Source organism: Anoplolepis gracilipes, chromosome 11 (genome assembly GCF_047496725.1).
Source record: "Anoplolepis gracilipes chromosome 11, ASM4749672v1, whole genome shotgun sequence".
Taxonomy (NCBI): Eukaryota; Metazoa; Arthropoda; class Insecta; order Hymenoptera; family Formicidae; genus Anoplolepis; species Anoplolepis gracilipes.
In genome coordinates, this window is record NC_132980.1 from 6,282,754 (window position 1) to 6,299,798 (window position 17,045).

Below are 17,045 nucleotides of genomic sequence, written 5' to 3' on the forward strand. Positions count from 1 at the left end.
ACTGAGACCTATGTCTGTCTCTTTTGCTAGTATCTCATTGGTTATTTCGTCCCCTTCCAGAATTCAAAGGGAACAAAATAACCAATGAGATACTAGCAAAAGAGATCTATGGCTTGGAGTCCTAAATAACCTTTGAGTATATAGACAAGAGAAACGCCAACTGCGTCCGTCTTTTTGATTGGTGCGGTACCTAATATGGCGACTGCAGTGGGATACATATTTATTTCGTCTGCTAAATAAGAGCGGCGTAAGGAGCTGGAGTGAGGGAATAAAAAATATTTTTATTTCCTTACTCCTACTCCTATTCTTCCCTTCTTATTGTAAAACGGTCTTACATTAGTCGTGTGACTATTATCGTGTAAAAAGATTATTTTGTAATACAAAAATTCTCTGATTATCGTCATATCAACCCGGCCATGCGTGTTTGTTGACCTTCACAGCTGTCCTTAACAAGATAGAGGTCAACTTGTTCCGAGGTTTTCTTACCGATCTTTCGAATGAGAGCGCATATGCGATACGTGATCATTTGACATTCTACCACCGATATTTGTATAGGTAGGAGATTTAAATAACGTACATAATATGTAATTCCTCGACAAATATTTGAATATCGTTTCTTTGACGTATACCGCATGTATTTGTATATTAATAATATTTTAATTATGGTCGTGAAAGATTCGCTTAATGTGTCTTGCCAAAATGTTTGTCGGATTGTCTTTTAATGTTTTTTAATGTCATTTGTATTTGTTATATGTGTTAATTAATTATTGTCTTAATAATTTTTATTTTAATCATTTAATATTCATTTTATTATTGTTATATCATGTAGTTTATAATATTGTTTTCATTTCTTGCAAATATGTTCTTTTATAAGATACTAGATTTATATTTAATTGCATTTATGTGAAATTATATGACTTTTGACATTTTTTAATATTATATATTTTAAATCAAAAACTAATCTTTATCCTAAAGTGTTATCACTTAAATATATTTATATTACTTTTATCTATACGAATGTGTGATACATAAAACAGTGATGTATATTGCATAATTATATTAATATCTGTCTTTTACAAAATATTTATATATCTACAAATATGTATCTGCCATTTGTAAAAACTTATTAATAAAGATCATTAATCCATTACTAATATATTTATATGTATAACTATTTATCTTAATATAAGAATATAATATCTTAATTTTATTATATACAGGATAAGATCTACCTACTAATTTTCCTTATTTAATATAAAATTAAAATATAAAATTTTTCATGTATCTTATAAAATATAACTTTTACAAATGTTTTAAATTATTAATATTTGAAAAATCTCTGTTTTTAACTATTTACATATTACAGGCATTTAATTAATTTATATTTAATAACTACTACATTTCTATTAGTCTTTATTTTATATATCTGTTATAGGTAGCACACATAAAGGATTTAACTCACATATGTGTAATAAAATGTGAGCAAATGCTGCGATATCATTTCCTTAATAAATTGTTTACATCAGTCAATTAAGCGCAATTAAATTTGTTGACAAATGGTTTCAAGAATAAGACACTTTCTCTTTTACACTATGAGAAGATTATTTTTAAGGATTTATAAATATTTTCTACGATATATCTGTAGACGGGTTGTAGACTTGGACATTGTAAGTTTTATAACTATCATACATTTAAATAATAAAATTTTAAATTGTGATACTAGACATACAGTTTGTTGCCAGAGTGATAGATTGTCTGTACTTATTTATATTTATTAGAATTAACACAAGCAAGTCTTATGGCAGGAAGCAGTTGTCACATTACTATGGTATTGTAATCCTAGTATATATAGAGTAAGAGAATAGCTGCAACCTTTATATATGCTCGCATAGCAGAACATTGTAATGTAATATTATGCACGCTTGCTAACTGCTTTATGCCAATAACTTATATATAAGGCTTATATTCTGTCTGTTAAGTACATATTCGTTTTCTACGTTTGAGACGTAAGTATTATTTCTCTTAGAAGATCCCATTGTGCAGCGAATCTTACTCTTGGTAAAAACTATTGTTTTTCTTAAACTTCCTTTTTATATTCCTTCAGTCATTAAATAATTTAATAAAGTTTTATATTTTCTCCAAATTTTTTTATCATTTAAAAAATGACTTGGAAAGAGATAAAATATAAATATGATAAATTAAATATTTATAAATCAATAATGTCTGGCAAAATATTTGATTATATAAGAATTATTTTAAAATAAAAGCAATATTTCCTCCATATATCTAATAAAAATTTTGTTCACAATTGCAGACAACTGAAGATATGCAACAACACGGTCTATCACCAAAGTCTGCGCATCATGAACAAATAAGAGTTTTAACTGTGAACAATGGGGAACATCTGGATGGAATATTATACAGATTGAAGAAAGGTTTTTAAAGAGATTTTATTTTTCTTTTAAAACATATTTTTTTAAATTGTATTTTAATGTTTTTCTGTTATTATAGTACATTTTTTTATGTTTTTATTTTAACATCTTAATATTTTTCATATAGGATGGAAAGTTGAATTTAGACTCGGGGCTTCCCTTCTTGGAAAAAGGCTTGATGTTTTTATAAATCATCCATTATCAAGTGACAAAATATTTGAGAGACATACCTACTATCAATTGCAATGGGTTGACGAATCAGCGAGTATATATTTAACTTTGCCTGGTTCATTCCATTATTATGTCAGTGACCAGTAAGTATTACATATTATGAACAGCTATTTATGTACGCGATTTTGTTTTATATTAACGAGATATATCTGTTTCGCAGAGTCAAAGGACATATCAAACCTGTTGCATCTGGATATCTACTAGTGGATCCTGATCTGAAAATAGGCGAACATGGAAGAAAGCTGCCTTTGGATTGCATTCAGGTTCAAACAGTTTTGGCAAAGTGTTTAGGACCTTTCTCCACATGGGAAGATAAATTATTGGTGGCGCGAAATTCTGGATATAATGTGATTCATTTTACGCCAATACAGGTAACGTTAACAATTATAATATATCATGTATAAAAAAAATAAGATGTGTTTGTAATAAACATAAGCTTGACATTTTAGGAATTGGGACATTCTAAATCATCGTACAGTCTGAAGGATCAAACAAAACTTAATCCTATTTTTAATGAAAATGATCAAATAATTACTTACCATGATATCGAACAATTTGTAAACAAAATGCGAACCGAATGGAATGTAAGTTATTATCTTCAAGAATATTCTTTTAATATATTCAAATGTATGTTCTTCAATTATCTTAAACTTTACAGATATTAAGCATATGTGATATTGTTTTGAATCACACTGCAAACGAGAGTCCGTTTCTAGTTTCTCACCCAGAATGCACGTACAACTGCATTAATAGTCCTCACTTACGTCCGGCATATATTTTGGATGCAACATTGTTTGAATTAACTATACAAGTGGCTGCTGGACAATGGGAATTTAAAGGTATTCCTACCGTGGTCGAAACTGAAGATCACTTGAATGTAAGTTGCAAATTATTTTATTACAATATAATCGAATTTTCGTTCTTTATCATACTTGATTTTGCTTCATTTTCGGCATTTTGTTTTCAGGCAATTCGACACGCTCTTAACACACATTTCTTGCCGCTTGCAAAGATATATGAGCTGTACACCGTCGATGTCAACGAAGTTGTAGTGGAATTCTTGAACTTGGCGCGCAATGAAATGCCACAAGATGTGAATAATAATACGAAAGCTGAAGACATTTCGATAATTCAAGATCCCAGTTTCCGCAGATTGAAGTCGACCATAAACATGCAACTTGCTTTGAAAAAATATAATATATACAGGTAAGATATATATGATGAGATAAATTTGATTACATACTTGCAGGTATTATGTTCCATTATTTTTAATTTTTTAATATTTTATAGAGCTGATTGTTTCGACGAGGAGACTCGTTTGAAACGATGCGCGGAAGACTTGAAGAATAAATTACAAGAACTCAACGAAGCCATTAACAACAGTGTACAAAACCATCTAAATGCTGCCGTTGAAAATACTATTGCTGGTATAAGATATTTTAGAGTACAATGTGATGGACCAAAAATTAAGGAAATTAGCGAAAAGAAGCCTCTTGTTCCTAGGTAGATAATTTTATTTGTAAATCTAAATATTAAAACCTTGTGAAGTCACTTGTATACACAATATTTATTGACAAATTTATATTTTATAGATACTTTACTGATTATGGAGTACCTGATTCTTTGACAGACAGAGAAAATATAATGTATTCAGATAATGGGTGTTATCTGATGGCTCACAATGGTTGGGTCATGAATGGCGATCCTTTGAAAAATTTTGCAGAGCCTGATTCTAACGTCTACATTCGCAGGGAACTCATCGCTTGGGGAGACAGCGTTAAACTCAGGTACAAGTATCTGTGTTGAATATTCTTTCAGTTTTTGATATATCATTAGTAGTTTAATATATAATTTACATTATGCAATTAATGTATCTATTACAGATACGGGGAGAAACCAGAGGACTGTCCATTCTTGTGGCAACATATGACAGATTACGTAGAACAAACGGCACAGATCTTTGATGGTGTTCGGTTGGACAATTGTCATTCTACACCGATCCCCGTTGCTGAAGTATGTCGTTAATTATATTGCAACTATTGATACTGGAATGTTATATAAATAATATGATTTCTTTACAGCATATGCTTGACGCTGCACGACGAATCCGTCCAAATCTCTACGTTGTCGCGGAATTATTCACCAATTCCGATCAAAAGGACAACATCTTTGTAAATCGTCTTGGCATCACTTCTTTAATCAGAGGTTGTCATTTATTTGTATAACATAAACATTTAATCTACATGATAATATTACATTCCACACAAGATATAAGCATCATAAATAGACTATTCTTTAGAATAAAAGCAAGAGTATCTGTCAATTTTTCTCATTAAAATGCTATTCTTTCTAAACTGTTTTTAAAACATAATTATATACTACATAGGTATATAAGTGTTGCAAAATTAGAGAAGATACGTTAGAAGCTTTATATTGCAGAAGCCATGTCAGCATGGGACAGCCACGAAGAAGGAAGATTGGTATATCGATATGGAGGGGAACCAGTTGGAGCATTTCTGCAACCGCGAAAACGGCCGTTGGTTCCGAGCATAGCTCACGCTCTGTTCCTGGACGTGACTCACGACAATCCCAGTCCGGTGGAGAAACGAAGTACTTTCGATTTACTCCCAAGCGCTGCGCTTGTATCGATGGCGTGCTGTGCCAGTGGCAGTAATCGCGGTTACGATGAATTAGTTCCCCATCATGTAAGTTGGTAGAATAAACTTAAACGTTCGCACACATTTTTACCATAAAATCTTATACTGTAAAAGATTTATAACGAGATTCGATTTTCTTCAGATACATGTAGTAGACGAAGAAAGACAATACACTAGCTGGCTGGATAATGACGATCTGACGAATGATGAGAAGTTTATTAACTTAAAAACCGGTATAATTGAAGCCAAAAAGGCGTTAAACGATCTACATTATATGCTCGGCCAAGAAGAATTTTCGCAGGTATATAAATTATTATTATTTATATTGATACATTTGCAGCAAAGAATAATGTATTCTGACAATGAATTTATGTTCATAGGTATTTGTCGATCAAATGGACAGTGACGTAGTAGCTGTAACGAGACATTCACCGACTAGTCACGAGAGTGTAGTTCTGGTCGCGTTCACAGCATTTCAACATCCGGATTCGAACACTCATGACCTGAGAAGACACATAAGACCTTTGATAGTGGAGGGTATAGTGGAGGAAATTATTTTGGAAGCATCACTTTTGCATGTGGATGTCAAGTAAGTGAGGAAAATTTATTAATTAAAGGCTATAGCCGGATAAGCATACAAAAAGTGCCCCCGACGATTTTTCAAATAATACTTGGACTTTCTTATTATAAAAAAAATTTTCCTCAAAATTTCAGCTCCTTAACTTTATTATTTCCTGAGTTATCGTCATTTTCAGTTTTTATTTTTCTTTTCCGTAAATACTTTAGATGATCCCACATCGATTTTTTTCTGAATACTTATCAACGAAAGATACAAAAAAAATATTTTCTTATTAATCTCGAATAAAAATTCGATTGTTTAAAAAAGATTAAAATTAAGAAATTACCTTTTTAACATGTTCCTTTCGAGGTTCAATCATTACTTTTAGAGAATATTCTTTTTATATTTCTCATTATTCTCAAGTTTTCAAGAGAGAAATCTAAAAATAGTTTATTAATTCATATAAATATTGGTTTACAGAAATGGGAAGTCACCTTTTTGCTTACCAGAAAAATATATGAAAAATGAAAAGTTCATAAACGGATTAAGCGAATATACTTTAAATCTTAAACAGCACATACAATGCTGCGACTCTACGATAATCGAGAAGGTCGATTCCGGCGATCCTAAGAACACCCAACTCAATTTCGTAAATTTCCAACCCGGTTCTGTTATAGCTATACGGTATATATATACAAAATTTTCTTACCCTAAAATATACCGAGTCTAAGGATAAATCTAGTATATTAACTTGTATATTAAATTTAATTTCAGAGTATCGCTCCACGCGAATATAAAACCTGCCTTACTGAAACTTCAAAATACTATTTCGCAGATTACTTCGAACGAGAAATCTGATTTACATGATATAATCTCTCGTCTGGATTTTGAGGATTTGAATAAAGTTTTATATAGGTGCGATCAGGAGGAACGAGACGAAACTTGCGGTAGATTTGGGGTGTACAATATACCGGGATACGGACCTTTGGTGTACGCTGGATTACAAGGTGTTATGAATATACACTTTATATATTTTTTTTATAATTCTAAGATTTATATAATTTTATTTAGCATATATATTATACACTCATATTGTTTAACAAATGCTCGTTTTTAAAATCAGGTATTGTATCCTTACTGGCTGATATTCGTCCGAATAACGATCTAGGACATCCTCTGTGTGCCAATCTTAGACAGGGTAACTGGATGATAGGTAATACAATTGTTTTTCATAAATAACTCTGCATAGCAATAACAAGAGCGTGCGATGAAAACAGTTTGAAAAATTGACAGATTATGTGTGGCAACGTCTGAAAGAAGATGATGGTACTAAACCCCTTGGGATATGGTTCGAGCAAACGTTGGAACCATTCAAATTAATTCCGAGATACTTGGTGCCGAGTTATTTTGATGTTATAATCGTGAATATTTACATGAATCTTTTAGATCATTGCTACAGTCTAATGTCAGAGTAAGTATAGGTCTAAATATTTCAAATTGACTTGTTAAAATAAATTCTTCATTTTTGTTCAAGTATATAAAAATGAAAAGAATTAATCGTGTATTTTATATTTCATCTGCTATTAATTAAAACAACTATTATTTCAGCTTTGTAAAGAATGGAACTACGTTTATTAAGTTACTGAGCTTGGTCTCGGTACAAGTGGGCGGCGTTGTTAGATCGTCACAACTGCCAGATTTATCGCCGAATCTCAATCAGCCTAAGCCGAAGACTAAAATCTACGATGGAGAAACGAAGCAGATATGTTTAACGATGTCAGCAGGCTTGCCACATTTCACGACAGGCTACACGAGAAACTGGGGTAGAGATACCTTCATCGCTCTGAGGGGTTTGTTACTTCTGACAGGCAGGCATGTCGAAGCGAGATTCATAATTCTCGGATTTGCCGGAACTTTGCGACACGGCCTAATACCAAATTTACTCGATAAAGGAAGCAATGCGAGGTAAAGTTATATTTTCAAAAAAAAAAAAAAACAAATTACGCTGTTTAAAATATTAGAAAGTTTTGAGCTTGGTCCTTTGATTTTATTCTATAATAGATTCAATTGCCGTGACGCAATATGGTGGTGGCTCTACACCATAAAATGTTACACCGAGGAAGTTCCAGATGGTTTGAACATCCTATCCGACAAAGTCTCGAGATTATTCCCGACTGACGATTCGCCGGCTTTACCTGCGGGGCAGCATGTAAGTCGACGAGTAAAAGCAACTATTTTCCAATCTCAACGATTATTACACGATTTGTAAAAATGGTTTCAGGATCAACCGTTACACGAAGTAATCCAAGAAGCTCTCACTGTACACTTCCAAGGTCTTTGCTTCCGTGAACGAAACGCTGGGAGGCAAATCGACGAGCATATGATGGATCGCGGGTTTAATAATCAAATCGGAGTTCATCCTGACACAGGCTTCGTTTTCGGCGGCAACGACGCCAATTGCGGCACCTGGATGGACAAAATGGGATCTTCCGAGAAAGCTGGTAACAAAGGCAAGCCGGCCACTCCCAGAGACGGTTCTGCCATAGAGTTGGTTGGATTGAGCAAGTGCATTCTCACCTTTCTGGCCGAACTGTACAAGCAAAATCTTTTCCCGTATGGCAGTGTTCAGCGTAAAAGTCGCGACGGTAAAAATATTAAAAATACTTCATTGTATAATTATTTAATCAAATAAACACATATAACTATCACATGAACCACGCAGGTAACGTAATAACTTGGAGTTATAAACAATGGGCTGACAAAATTCAGGCAAACTTTGAAAAATACTTTTACGTGAACGAGACTCCAACGCAGGGTGAGTTGAGACCCGATTTGATTCATCGACGAGGTATATTCAAGGATAGTCATGGAGCGACACAAGAATGGGCGGATTATCAGTTGCGACCCAACTTCCCTGTCACTATGGTTGTCGTAAGTATTGCAATATTCTGTGACGAACCTCCCTATAAAAGGATATGACTATAGTTTTTTATATAAGAAAATTCAGTAATAGTTATATTTATAATACTGCCTACTTGAATAGGCTCCGGAATTGTTTGATCCTCATCATGCTTGGACTGCACTGAAGAAAGCGGAAGAGATATTGTTAGGCCCATTAGGAATGAAGACTTTGGATTCTGCAGATTGGGCTTACAATGGTTATTATGATAACTCTAACGATAGTACCGATACCAAATTAGCGCAAGGATGGAATTATCATCAGGGCCCCGTGGGTATTCTCAATCATATTTCTCTAGACATATATAAAGATTTTAAAAAAATTAAAAGATAAATTCTTCTTGCGTATAAACTTCTAATTTGATATTTTTTTTAGGAATGGCTTTGGCCGATAGGATACTTTCTGCGAGCACGTTTGTATTTTGCATCATTAATCGGCGAAAAGGACAAGTTACGTCGTACGGTTGAATCGACCGAAGCTATCATTTCGCGACATTTTATTGAAGCGTCTACTACTCATTGGAGAGGCCTGCCCGAGCTTACCAACAAGGATGGAAGTTACTGTAGGGATAGCTGTCGCACTCAAGCATGGAGTGCTTCATCTATAATAGAGGTTTGTTCTTCACATTATTTTTTAATAATTAATATAATTACGAACAAGTCATTATTTGTGTAAAATTATCATTATTTATATCTGTCTGGCGGAATCCAGGTTCTTTACGACTTGCAGAAGATCAAACGGGAATTAGGATCCGAGCAAATGAGATCCGGGAATTGATATTACTTTGCGTGTGTTCACCACCGCCAATTACACTTAGAGCAATTAAAGGTAGAACAATTAAAACATAATAGTAGCACTTTAAGCAAAGCGGATGACATGAATGTACGCTTTCCCACCGAAGTAAGAGCGACACCACGCACATTGGAAACACACGCATATCGTACGCACATTGACGCAACAGACTCACAAACCGTAGTCATTGCTGATATCACATCTGAAAGAAACGATACTGCCGTTGTTGAGGATAGATCGATTTCCCTGATACCGATCAGGCATAACAACGATGACATACATCTTGACAACCCAATATTTAATGTCTTTCATTGCGCCGGCGACGACTCGACGGAGATTCTATTAGCTGCAAAAAACGAAATATGTTCCGAGGCTGAATGGAAAGCCAAGAATAACAATCGACAATACGCAGTGATGGGAAATGACGACGGGAAGATTGAAGCTCCAACGAGCGCTCGAACCTTATCGCATGTTTACGAAGAAATTAGAACGATTAAGGAGCCATATAATAGTTTGCACAAGTACGGCATTCAGGATTACCATAAGAAGTATAGTCCCAGCACAACGGAAGCTTTGATAGACCCGCTGTTCCCTCCGCGACACGAAATCTGCAAGGAATGTGCGAGAATGAAATACAGTCCGGTATACACTGATCGTTTAATATATACCAAGGAATCGTTGTTCGCCATAGAGGTGGTTCTGTGTCAACGCGATGACGTCTCGTGCTTTGCCTATCGCGACCCGCAAGAGGATCAACCTAACGATACTGTCCGCTTGCAATACGATCTAAATCTGCGGGACTGCATGCTGATCTATAATTATTCAAAAACCAACGCCGCGAGTATATTTTATTCTCACTGCTGGCCCCGAGACGTCTTCGATCTGAAATCGCTGTTGAAGCCGAATATTCACGTTTTAAATTACCCTTCCCGCGACGTCATTGTCAATACCCAGCTATATCATCGCTATGTGAATAACCATTATGTAAGAATATCGAAAGCCGGCTGCGCATCCATGACATTTTATCACGATGGTAGTACTATAATAAGTTGCACGAGACGCATTAGTTATAATAACGATGATTTGCAAGATTCACTGATTTATCCGATGCACGAATCGAAGGAATATCGACAAAACAGATCAAGCTTATTGTTGTTGGAACCGTTATTACTATCGTCAGAATTGGCAAGCTCTCGGTATAAGAAAAATATTAAGAATAGAGCTTCACGATCGGAACGCGTAAAAATTATTAGAATATTAACAGTTTACGCGTTGTCATTTCTCATTCTCGCTAGCATTACATTTTATATTGTTTATTTTACCTAATTGTTGTCTGGTTGTTTGATAAATCTATTGAAATTATGAAATAACTAAAAAAATCATTGCGTTATATTAGATACTACATTATACATTTATTGTCATTAATTTAACGTTACATTTATGTTTCAAGGCCTAATCATTGAAATATTTACAAAATGACTAAAAATGCATACCAGTGTCTATTTTATCATTAAACATGTAATATATAATATTTAATTATTTTGTATATGTTTATTAAATATGTTGTCAATTAAATTATAATTCACTGATTTTAATGACAAGAAACTGTATTCTGTAGTATAAAAATTATTAATTATTCTAACGATTAAACTTGTAAACTATAGCGAAAATAAAAAAAAAAATTGTCTCTGTCTATCGAATCACACATGTGATAAATGTGCATTATACAAAATTTAAATCGTTCATAAATTTCTATATTGTTTATAAATTATACAAATCATTTTACATATGTCTTCCAGATGCACAGATAGAGTGGTGTTATCGTTTTAAATAATTTTATTAAGATTGTAAAATAATCGACGTGTGTTTAAATTATTTGAAAAAAATCAAAAATTTAATTTGTTGTTGATATATCGAATGTTTAATAATTTTTACAATTAAGTGCAACTATAACATTAAAATAGAAGGGAAATAGGCTTTAATATTGTCTCTTATTTATGAGATACTCATTAATATATAATAGATTTATACACGCGAATAGAAAAGTTTATTATATATGTAGTTTAGTACATGTGTAAGAAAAAAAGGAAAAACAAAGAGAGGATGTTTATTGGGGTAACTTTTCAAAATTCTCAGGTACAGATAATCTCATGGATTAAAGTTGTAGATTCTCATGTATTTGAATATATTATATTATAAATAGTGGGAGAGAGATATAATATGAATATATAATATGAAGAATGATCTGTAATAAATAAATAAAGAATAATCTATAATAAAATGACGAAAATGCTGGCAGACATTAAAAGTTTTATTACTATATTAATCGCGAAAGGCGTTTGTAATATATATAAAATCCCGAAATGTTTGACTTTGTAAATTACTCAAGGCGCATATTTTTACACTTGATGAGTTTTATTATTGTTATATATACTGAATTGTTCCTATTAAATTTTCTTATCGTCATTCAGCCAACTTTTTACTTTATGCCATTTCTGACAATCCTCTGTTCCAGACCTTTTTAATATAAATTCTTCAGATAGTATTAAAATAAATAGAACAAATAAAAATTTTCAAAGCCAAAGATTAAAATAAATAGAAAAGTAAAAAGATGAAATCATTATATGTTTAAGTTGTATAAATCATCAAGTTGAAAATGTCAAGATTGATAGATGTATAAACTATTAAAAAGATATTTAGATTATTGACAAAAGGTATTAATGAATAATCGATCAAATAGGTACAATTAAAAAAAAACTGTATATAAATTATTTATTAGTTTCGACATAAACCAAACTATACAAAACTTAAAGAGATAATTGAGAGATAAAAATATACTTATTCTCTCTCTCTAATAAACATAATATACATATTGATATTAAATCAGGATATGTTCATCGCATTCTCAGCTCCCGTTCACCGTAATCGTGTTACAGTTTCTTGTAAAAAAAAAAGCATTTCTGTTTTAACAACCGCGCAACAATTCTTAATTTCTTATTTATACGTATAAGTTAATAAATTTTATAATGATACAATTTTACTTTAATTCGTGCTGCTATTTAGGATTCAAAATGTTGTAGGCACGTAAAGTCTCTAAATATTTTTACGGCCCGTTTAATAAGATTCACTCCTGTGCTACTATTTTAATTCATTACAGTCGGACCTTTTATCCTACATTTTCGGTCCGGAATCTTTCCCTTAAACCTCTGATCTTACGATAAAAATTTGAGAGTGGGGGTATAATTCCCCTTTCGCGGTCGTAGCATGAGAGGATTTTTTATCGTAGGATAAGAGGGTTCGTAGCATAAGAGGGTCGTAAGATAAGAGGTCCGACTATATTTTCATGATTTATCGTCGCGTCGTTCGGTATAAATGTCGGTGTAAATCTCTAAAAGCCAATTTACATATGATTCATGCACCTAAGCTGCATCTACGAAACTGCTATCCTTTAAATATCATCGAACAATCCTCTGGGTGGAGGACCAACGCGACTTGTACTCGTGGAGAATGCCCTTGGGTTACTCGGATCATACGAATCATTGTCACCTGGATTTTCCCCATCGTAACGATTATTCGCACCATAACTCTCTCCCCCAAATGTCATACCGATGTAATAATCCGCAGGGTCGAAATCATGCAATAGACCTGCCCTTGCCGATTCAATCGATTCATCTCGTTTTAATGGCCGTACTGGAAAAAGATTTAATTATTAATAATATTATATATGTGTAATTTATATTACAAATAAAATATAATTTATATATAAATTAATTATTAATAATAATTAAGAATATTTAATTATTAATAATATTATATTCGTGTAATTTATATTACAAATAAAATATAATTCATATTATATATAAATTACTTATACAAACCAGTGTCTGTGCTTTGTCGAGACGTCCTGTAACGCGATCCTGAACCCACTGAAATATTAAACCTCTCTTGCAATTCACGTCGCCTGTAGATAGAATCTTCCGCTCTTTGTCGTTTGCGTCTCTCTAGAATAATAAGAAAAATGTCAGTTTTTGTCCTGTCAAAAAATTAAGGATAATTATTTTGTTAATGATTTATTAATTTATCGATACCTCTTTTTATAAGCTCTCTTCCTTCATCTACGAGGTCCGTCGTGAATTCATCGTCATCGAGAAATTGTTGAAAACCTAGCATAGAAAGCAATCTACTACCTATACTAAAGTATGTCGCTAAACAGAATGCCAGAATCGCCATAGGAAAGTACACGTTAAATCCATCGGATATTATGGAAATTACATCCATATGACCCATCACCTGAGAGAAGACAAGAAAAAATGGTATAATGCATAAAGTCTATTTATAGATTATTTAAATAATATTACCTGTGTATAATGTGTTTCCAGAATATGAGTCTTGATGATGTGAGAATCCATGTGAATAAGACCCAGGAAGTTGAGACACATGGGTGGAGTTAAACGACACAGCATCATACCGCTGAATATCAAACTATACTCATTCGTTTGATGGTGAGGTGCCAAGTAATAGAGATTCAACACTCGGATCTTTAAGACGGTAGAATAAGCACAGTAGCAAAGGTACGCAATAATCAATGTGGATAGCACCTGAAAATCGAATATAGACACGATATAAATATGGTGATAAATATGTATAAATATTGAGTACAAATGGTTACCTCTATCGTAAAATAATCGTAGTTTCTTTTTGCTAAATTCAGAAACTGAGCAAATAACGACAGCACAGGAGACTTGTTAAAGAATGTTACTTCTGACCATACGACAGCCACTGACAAACAACCGGCACAAATGGCAGCTACTTTCAGGACATAATCCTTTACAATACATTTCCAGTACCATTCTGAAATGTAAATTCCAAAATAAAAAAGTTATTTTAATTAAATTATAAAAAATAATAATATTATACTTACCGATAACAGGACTGTAAATAATACGAAACGGAAGTGAACGATGTATAGGAAAAGACGATTTGAATCTTCTATCATGACTCACTTGATTTTTCGCTACATCTTCCAAATCAAAGATCTTGTCCACTAAAATACCCCATTGAGTCTCTATACGTTGTAAAGTCTGCAACGCTTTTATAGTCTAAAAACAATAGCAATATAAAATAGAAATGTAATGTGTCATGATATTATAATATATGTATGTTTTATATGATATACAAACCTGTCTGTGTAATCGGATTAAAGATTTTTCAGTGGGTGTATCTGTTGGAGTATCATCTGGCAGTTGTCTTCTGTTCATTCTATCCTTCAATTCTGCGGGTATCTTTTGAAAAATTGTTTCCAAGTTACAATGAAACGGATGACCAGGCCCAATAGATATTGTTGCAATTTGCAGTGACTAAAATGGCATTTTTTTAAATTCAACTTTACAGAATTCTCAGATTACAAATGCATTTTGTAAACAACAATATTATCTTGTATACCTCGAGTATATCATCTACTGTTTCTTCCGCTTCACATTTGTCCAAGCTTAATTTTGCTACCTTGAAATAGCTGTAATTTAAAGTATATCCAGGTTTACTGCCATTCCACAATCCTCGAGGTACTTCCACGAGAGCGTAGCCAAGTAATAAAACCAATAAAAATAAGCCCCATGTGTTGGACGCCGATGATGCTATAGCTTTCAATTTTTGCCTAAAACAGCAAAAATATCATAATTTTATTTTTATACACTGAGCATATATCTATCAATAATATGTTAAACTCTACATATTTGTTTATATTAATAAAAATATTCCTTTTATATAATACTTGTTATATAAACTACTAAAACTCACCCATCAAGGTCTAAGCCAGGCTTTAATGCAATGTATATTAAAAGTATGCCGCATATAAACAAATAACTGCCATAATATATAGCATTATCTATTAAAGCAGACTTTAATTTTCCGCGTACAGTGAAATCTCCTGCTTTTATATAAGACTGCATCAATGGGAGTATCAACCATGTCAGACATTGTGATGTCCAATAGACTATCCTCCACAAATTTGGAAATACATTATCTGGTACATTTGGCCAAGGTTCTTTACATGTGACAAATGTTACAGAGGTAGTATTATCGACATTTTTAGTGTTGTTGTGTATATTCTGCTCTACGCACTGCCTGAATACAGTCTGCAAATAAAATGTTATTTCATATTTCAGAATAAAAGCTGTATTTTTTAAGAAAAAAAATTGAACACAGTTGTGTGTACTATACTGAATTATATGTAAATAATTATATAATTACCGAAGAGACATCCAAAGGTAGTATGAAGATTATTAATAGAGAAAAGTACCAAGCTATCAGGACAGAGATAGTGACTATAATGTGATGCCGAAACACATTTCCATATTTAAAAAGCAAAGTTGCGGCGAGCAAAAATGCCACTATAATCTCTGTCAGAAATGCACCAAGAACCATCTTGTCTTTTATCTCAAGTAACAGTGATATCTAATAAATTCTACTAAACTTTCAAACTATCACTGGCTACTTATGCATTTATATCAGGACTGGTTTCTGTTTCTTGTGTTTCTCTGACTTTGATTTCTGCATCCCTTTGCATTCTCTCAAGTTTCTCCAAAGTGACTGACTTTAATGGAATCAATTTCGGTTTACAAAGTATATAATTCAACGTGTCCTCCTGATATAATAGACCTTGTCTTGGAAGGACTATGTCGCATTGTTCGACTTGACTGTCTTTAGACTGTGACATTTTCGGTCGATCCGCGACGTCTTAGTGAACTGATAACTTCTTCATCGTGATATTTGGTAGTAAAGAAACATCATGAAATCTCAGTCATGCTAGTAATTCTCCTACAAAGAAAAAAAACAATCAATATAAAATAAGCAATATGTAATATCAAAATATAATATTAATATAAAATAATTAATATAATAAAATATAAAACAAATTTTAATTATATATCAATCTCATCATACACGAGGAAGGTTACATATATATTTAATCGAAACAATAAACGATATATTTATTTCAACTGCGACAGAGAGAACAAGACGTATAATGGGGTTTAAGTTAACTGAAAAATCAACATCCTTGTGCATATTTAATCCGACGTAATTGATAAAATGCTTTGCAATTGTCGCTCGTTGAGGCTAATTTCCTCCTCGCGTGTTCTTAACGTCAAACAGCTCGAGGTATTATTCGTTGTGTAATAAGACACGCACGTTACACGGGTCGCAGCTGGTTGTCGAACTCGCTGACAGATCCAGACAGATCCTTCCGGAATCGTGAATCGTCATGGACTGCTGTCAAAGTTTCACGAACGTCACGAAGCAACAGTAAAGTTCAAAACTAACAATCAACAACGATTGTAGGTAAATCGTTATCTACTGTCGTACAAGTTGCTAATGCGCGCGAGATAATTTATCATCCCGATTATATATTCGCGTGG

At 32.9% G+C, this 17,045-nt stretch overlaps 3 protein-coding genes across 5 annotated transcripts; 1 reads left to right on the forward strand and 2 right to left on the reverse strand.

The window, feature by feature from the left end:
• The first annotated feature begins 194 nt into the window (after nucleotides 1-194).
• LOC140670787 (glycogen debranching enzyme) lies at nucleotides 195-12,096 on the forward strand. The gene is made up of 26 exons (XM_072901535.1): nucleotides 195-555; nucleotides 1,436-1,667; nucleotides 2,315-2,435; nucleotides 2,560-2,746; nucleotides 2,824-3,034; nucleotides 3,113-3,247; nucleotides 3,322-3,540; nucleotides 3,631-3,869; nucleotides 3,954-4,166; nucleotides 4,256-4,450; nucleotides 4,547-4,676; nucleotides 4,745-4,868; nucleotides 5,103-5,368; nucleotides 5,463-5,621; nucleotides 5,701-5,909; nucleotides 6,360-6,563; nucleotides 6,654-6,886; nucleotides 7,003-7,092; nucleotides 7,173-7,350; nucleotides 7,488-7,844; nucleotides 7,941-8,088; nucleotides 8,161-8,524; nucleotides 8,602-8,810; nucleotides 8,923-9,108; nucleotides 9,214-9,450; nucleotides 9,550-12,096. Exons 2-26 carry the CDS (start codon nucleotides 1,557-1,559, stop codon nucleotides 9,613-9,615), a joined length of 4,791 nt encoding a protein of 1,596 aa, XP_072757636.1. The 5' UTR covers nucleotides 195-555; nucleotides 1,436-1,556; the 3' UTR covers nucleotides 9,616-12,096.
• A 292-nt stretch (nucleotides 12,097-12,388) lies between these two features.
• On the reverse strand, nucleotides 12,389-16,053 carry LOC140670790 (LMBR1 domain-containing protein 2 homolog). The gene is made up of 10 exons (XM_072901545.1): nucleotides 15,880-16,053; nucleotides 15,427-15,764; nucleotides 15,073-15,283; nucleotides 14,811-14,987; nucleotides 14,552-14,729; nucleotides 14,300-14,481; nucleotides 13,989-14,228; nucleotides 13,719-13,920; nucleotides 13,509-13,631; nucleotides 12,389-13,320 (listed from the first exon to the last, which is right to left on the reverse strand). The coding sequence occupies exons 1-10, from the start codon at nucleotides 16,051-16,053 to the stop codon at nucleotides 13,079-13,081; spliced, it is 2,067 nt and encodes a 688-aa protein (XP_072757646.1). The 3' UTR covers nucleotides 12,389-13,078.
• Nucleotides 16,054-16,123: 70 nt separating this feature from the next.
• Bbip1 (BBSome interacting protein 1) lies at nucleotides 16,124-16,986 on the reverse strand. 3 transcript variants are annotated; one of them, XM_072901548.1, is made up of 2 exons: nucleotides 16,672-16,986; nucleotides 16,124-16,446 (listed from the first exon to the last, which is right to left on the reverse strand). In XM_072901548.1, the coding sequence occupies exon 2, from the start codon at nucleotides 16,343-16,345 to the stop codon at nucleotides 16,124-16,126; it is 222 nt and encodes a 73-aa protein (XP_072757649.1). In that variant the 5' UTR covers nucleotides 16,346-16,446; nucleotides 16,672-16,986. The 3 variants fall into 3 exon arrangements, with proteins under 3 accessions (XP_072757649.1, XP_072757648.1, XP_072757647.1); XM_072901547.1 differs by having other exon boundaries at nucleotides 16,573-16,986; XM_072901546.1 differs by having other exon boundaries at nucleotides 16,819-16,984.
• Nucleotides 16,987-17,045: the final 59 nt, after the last annotated feature.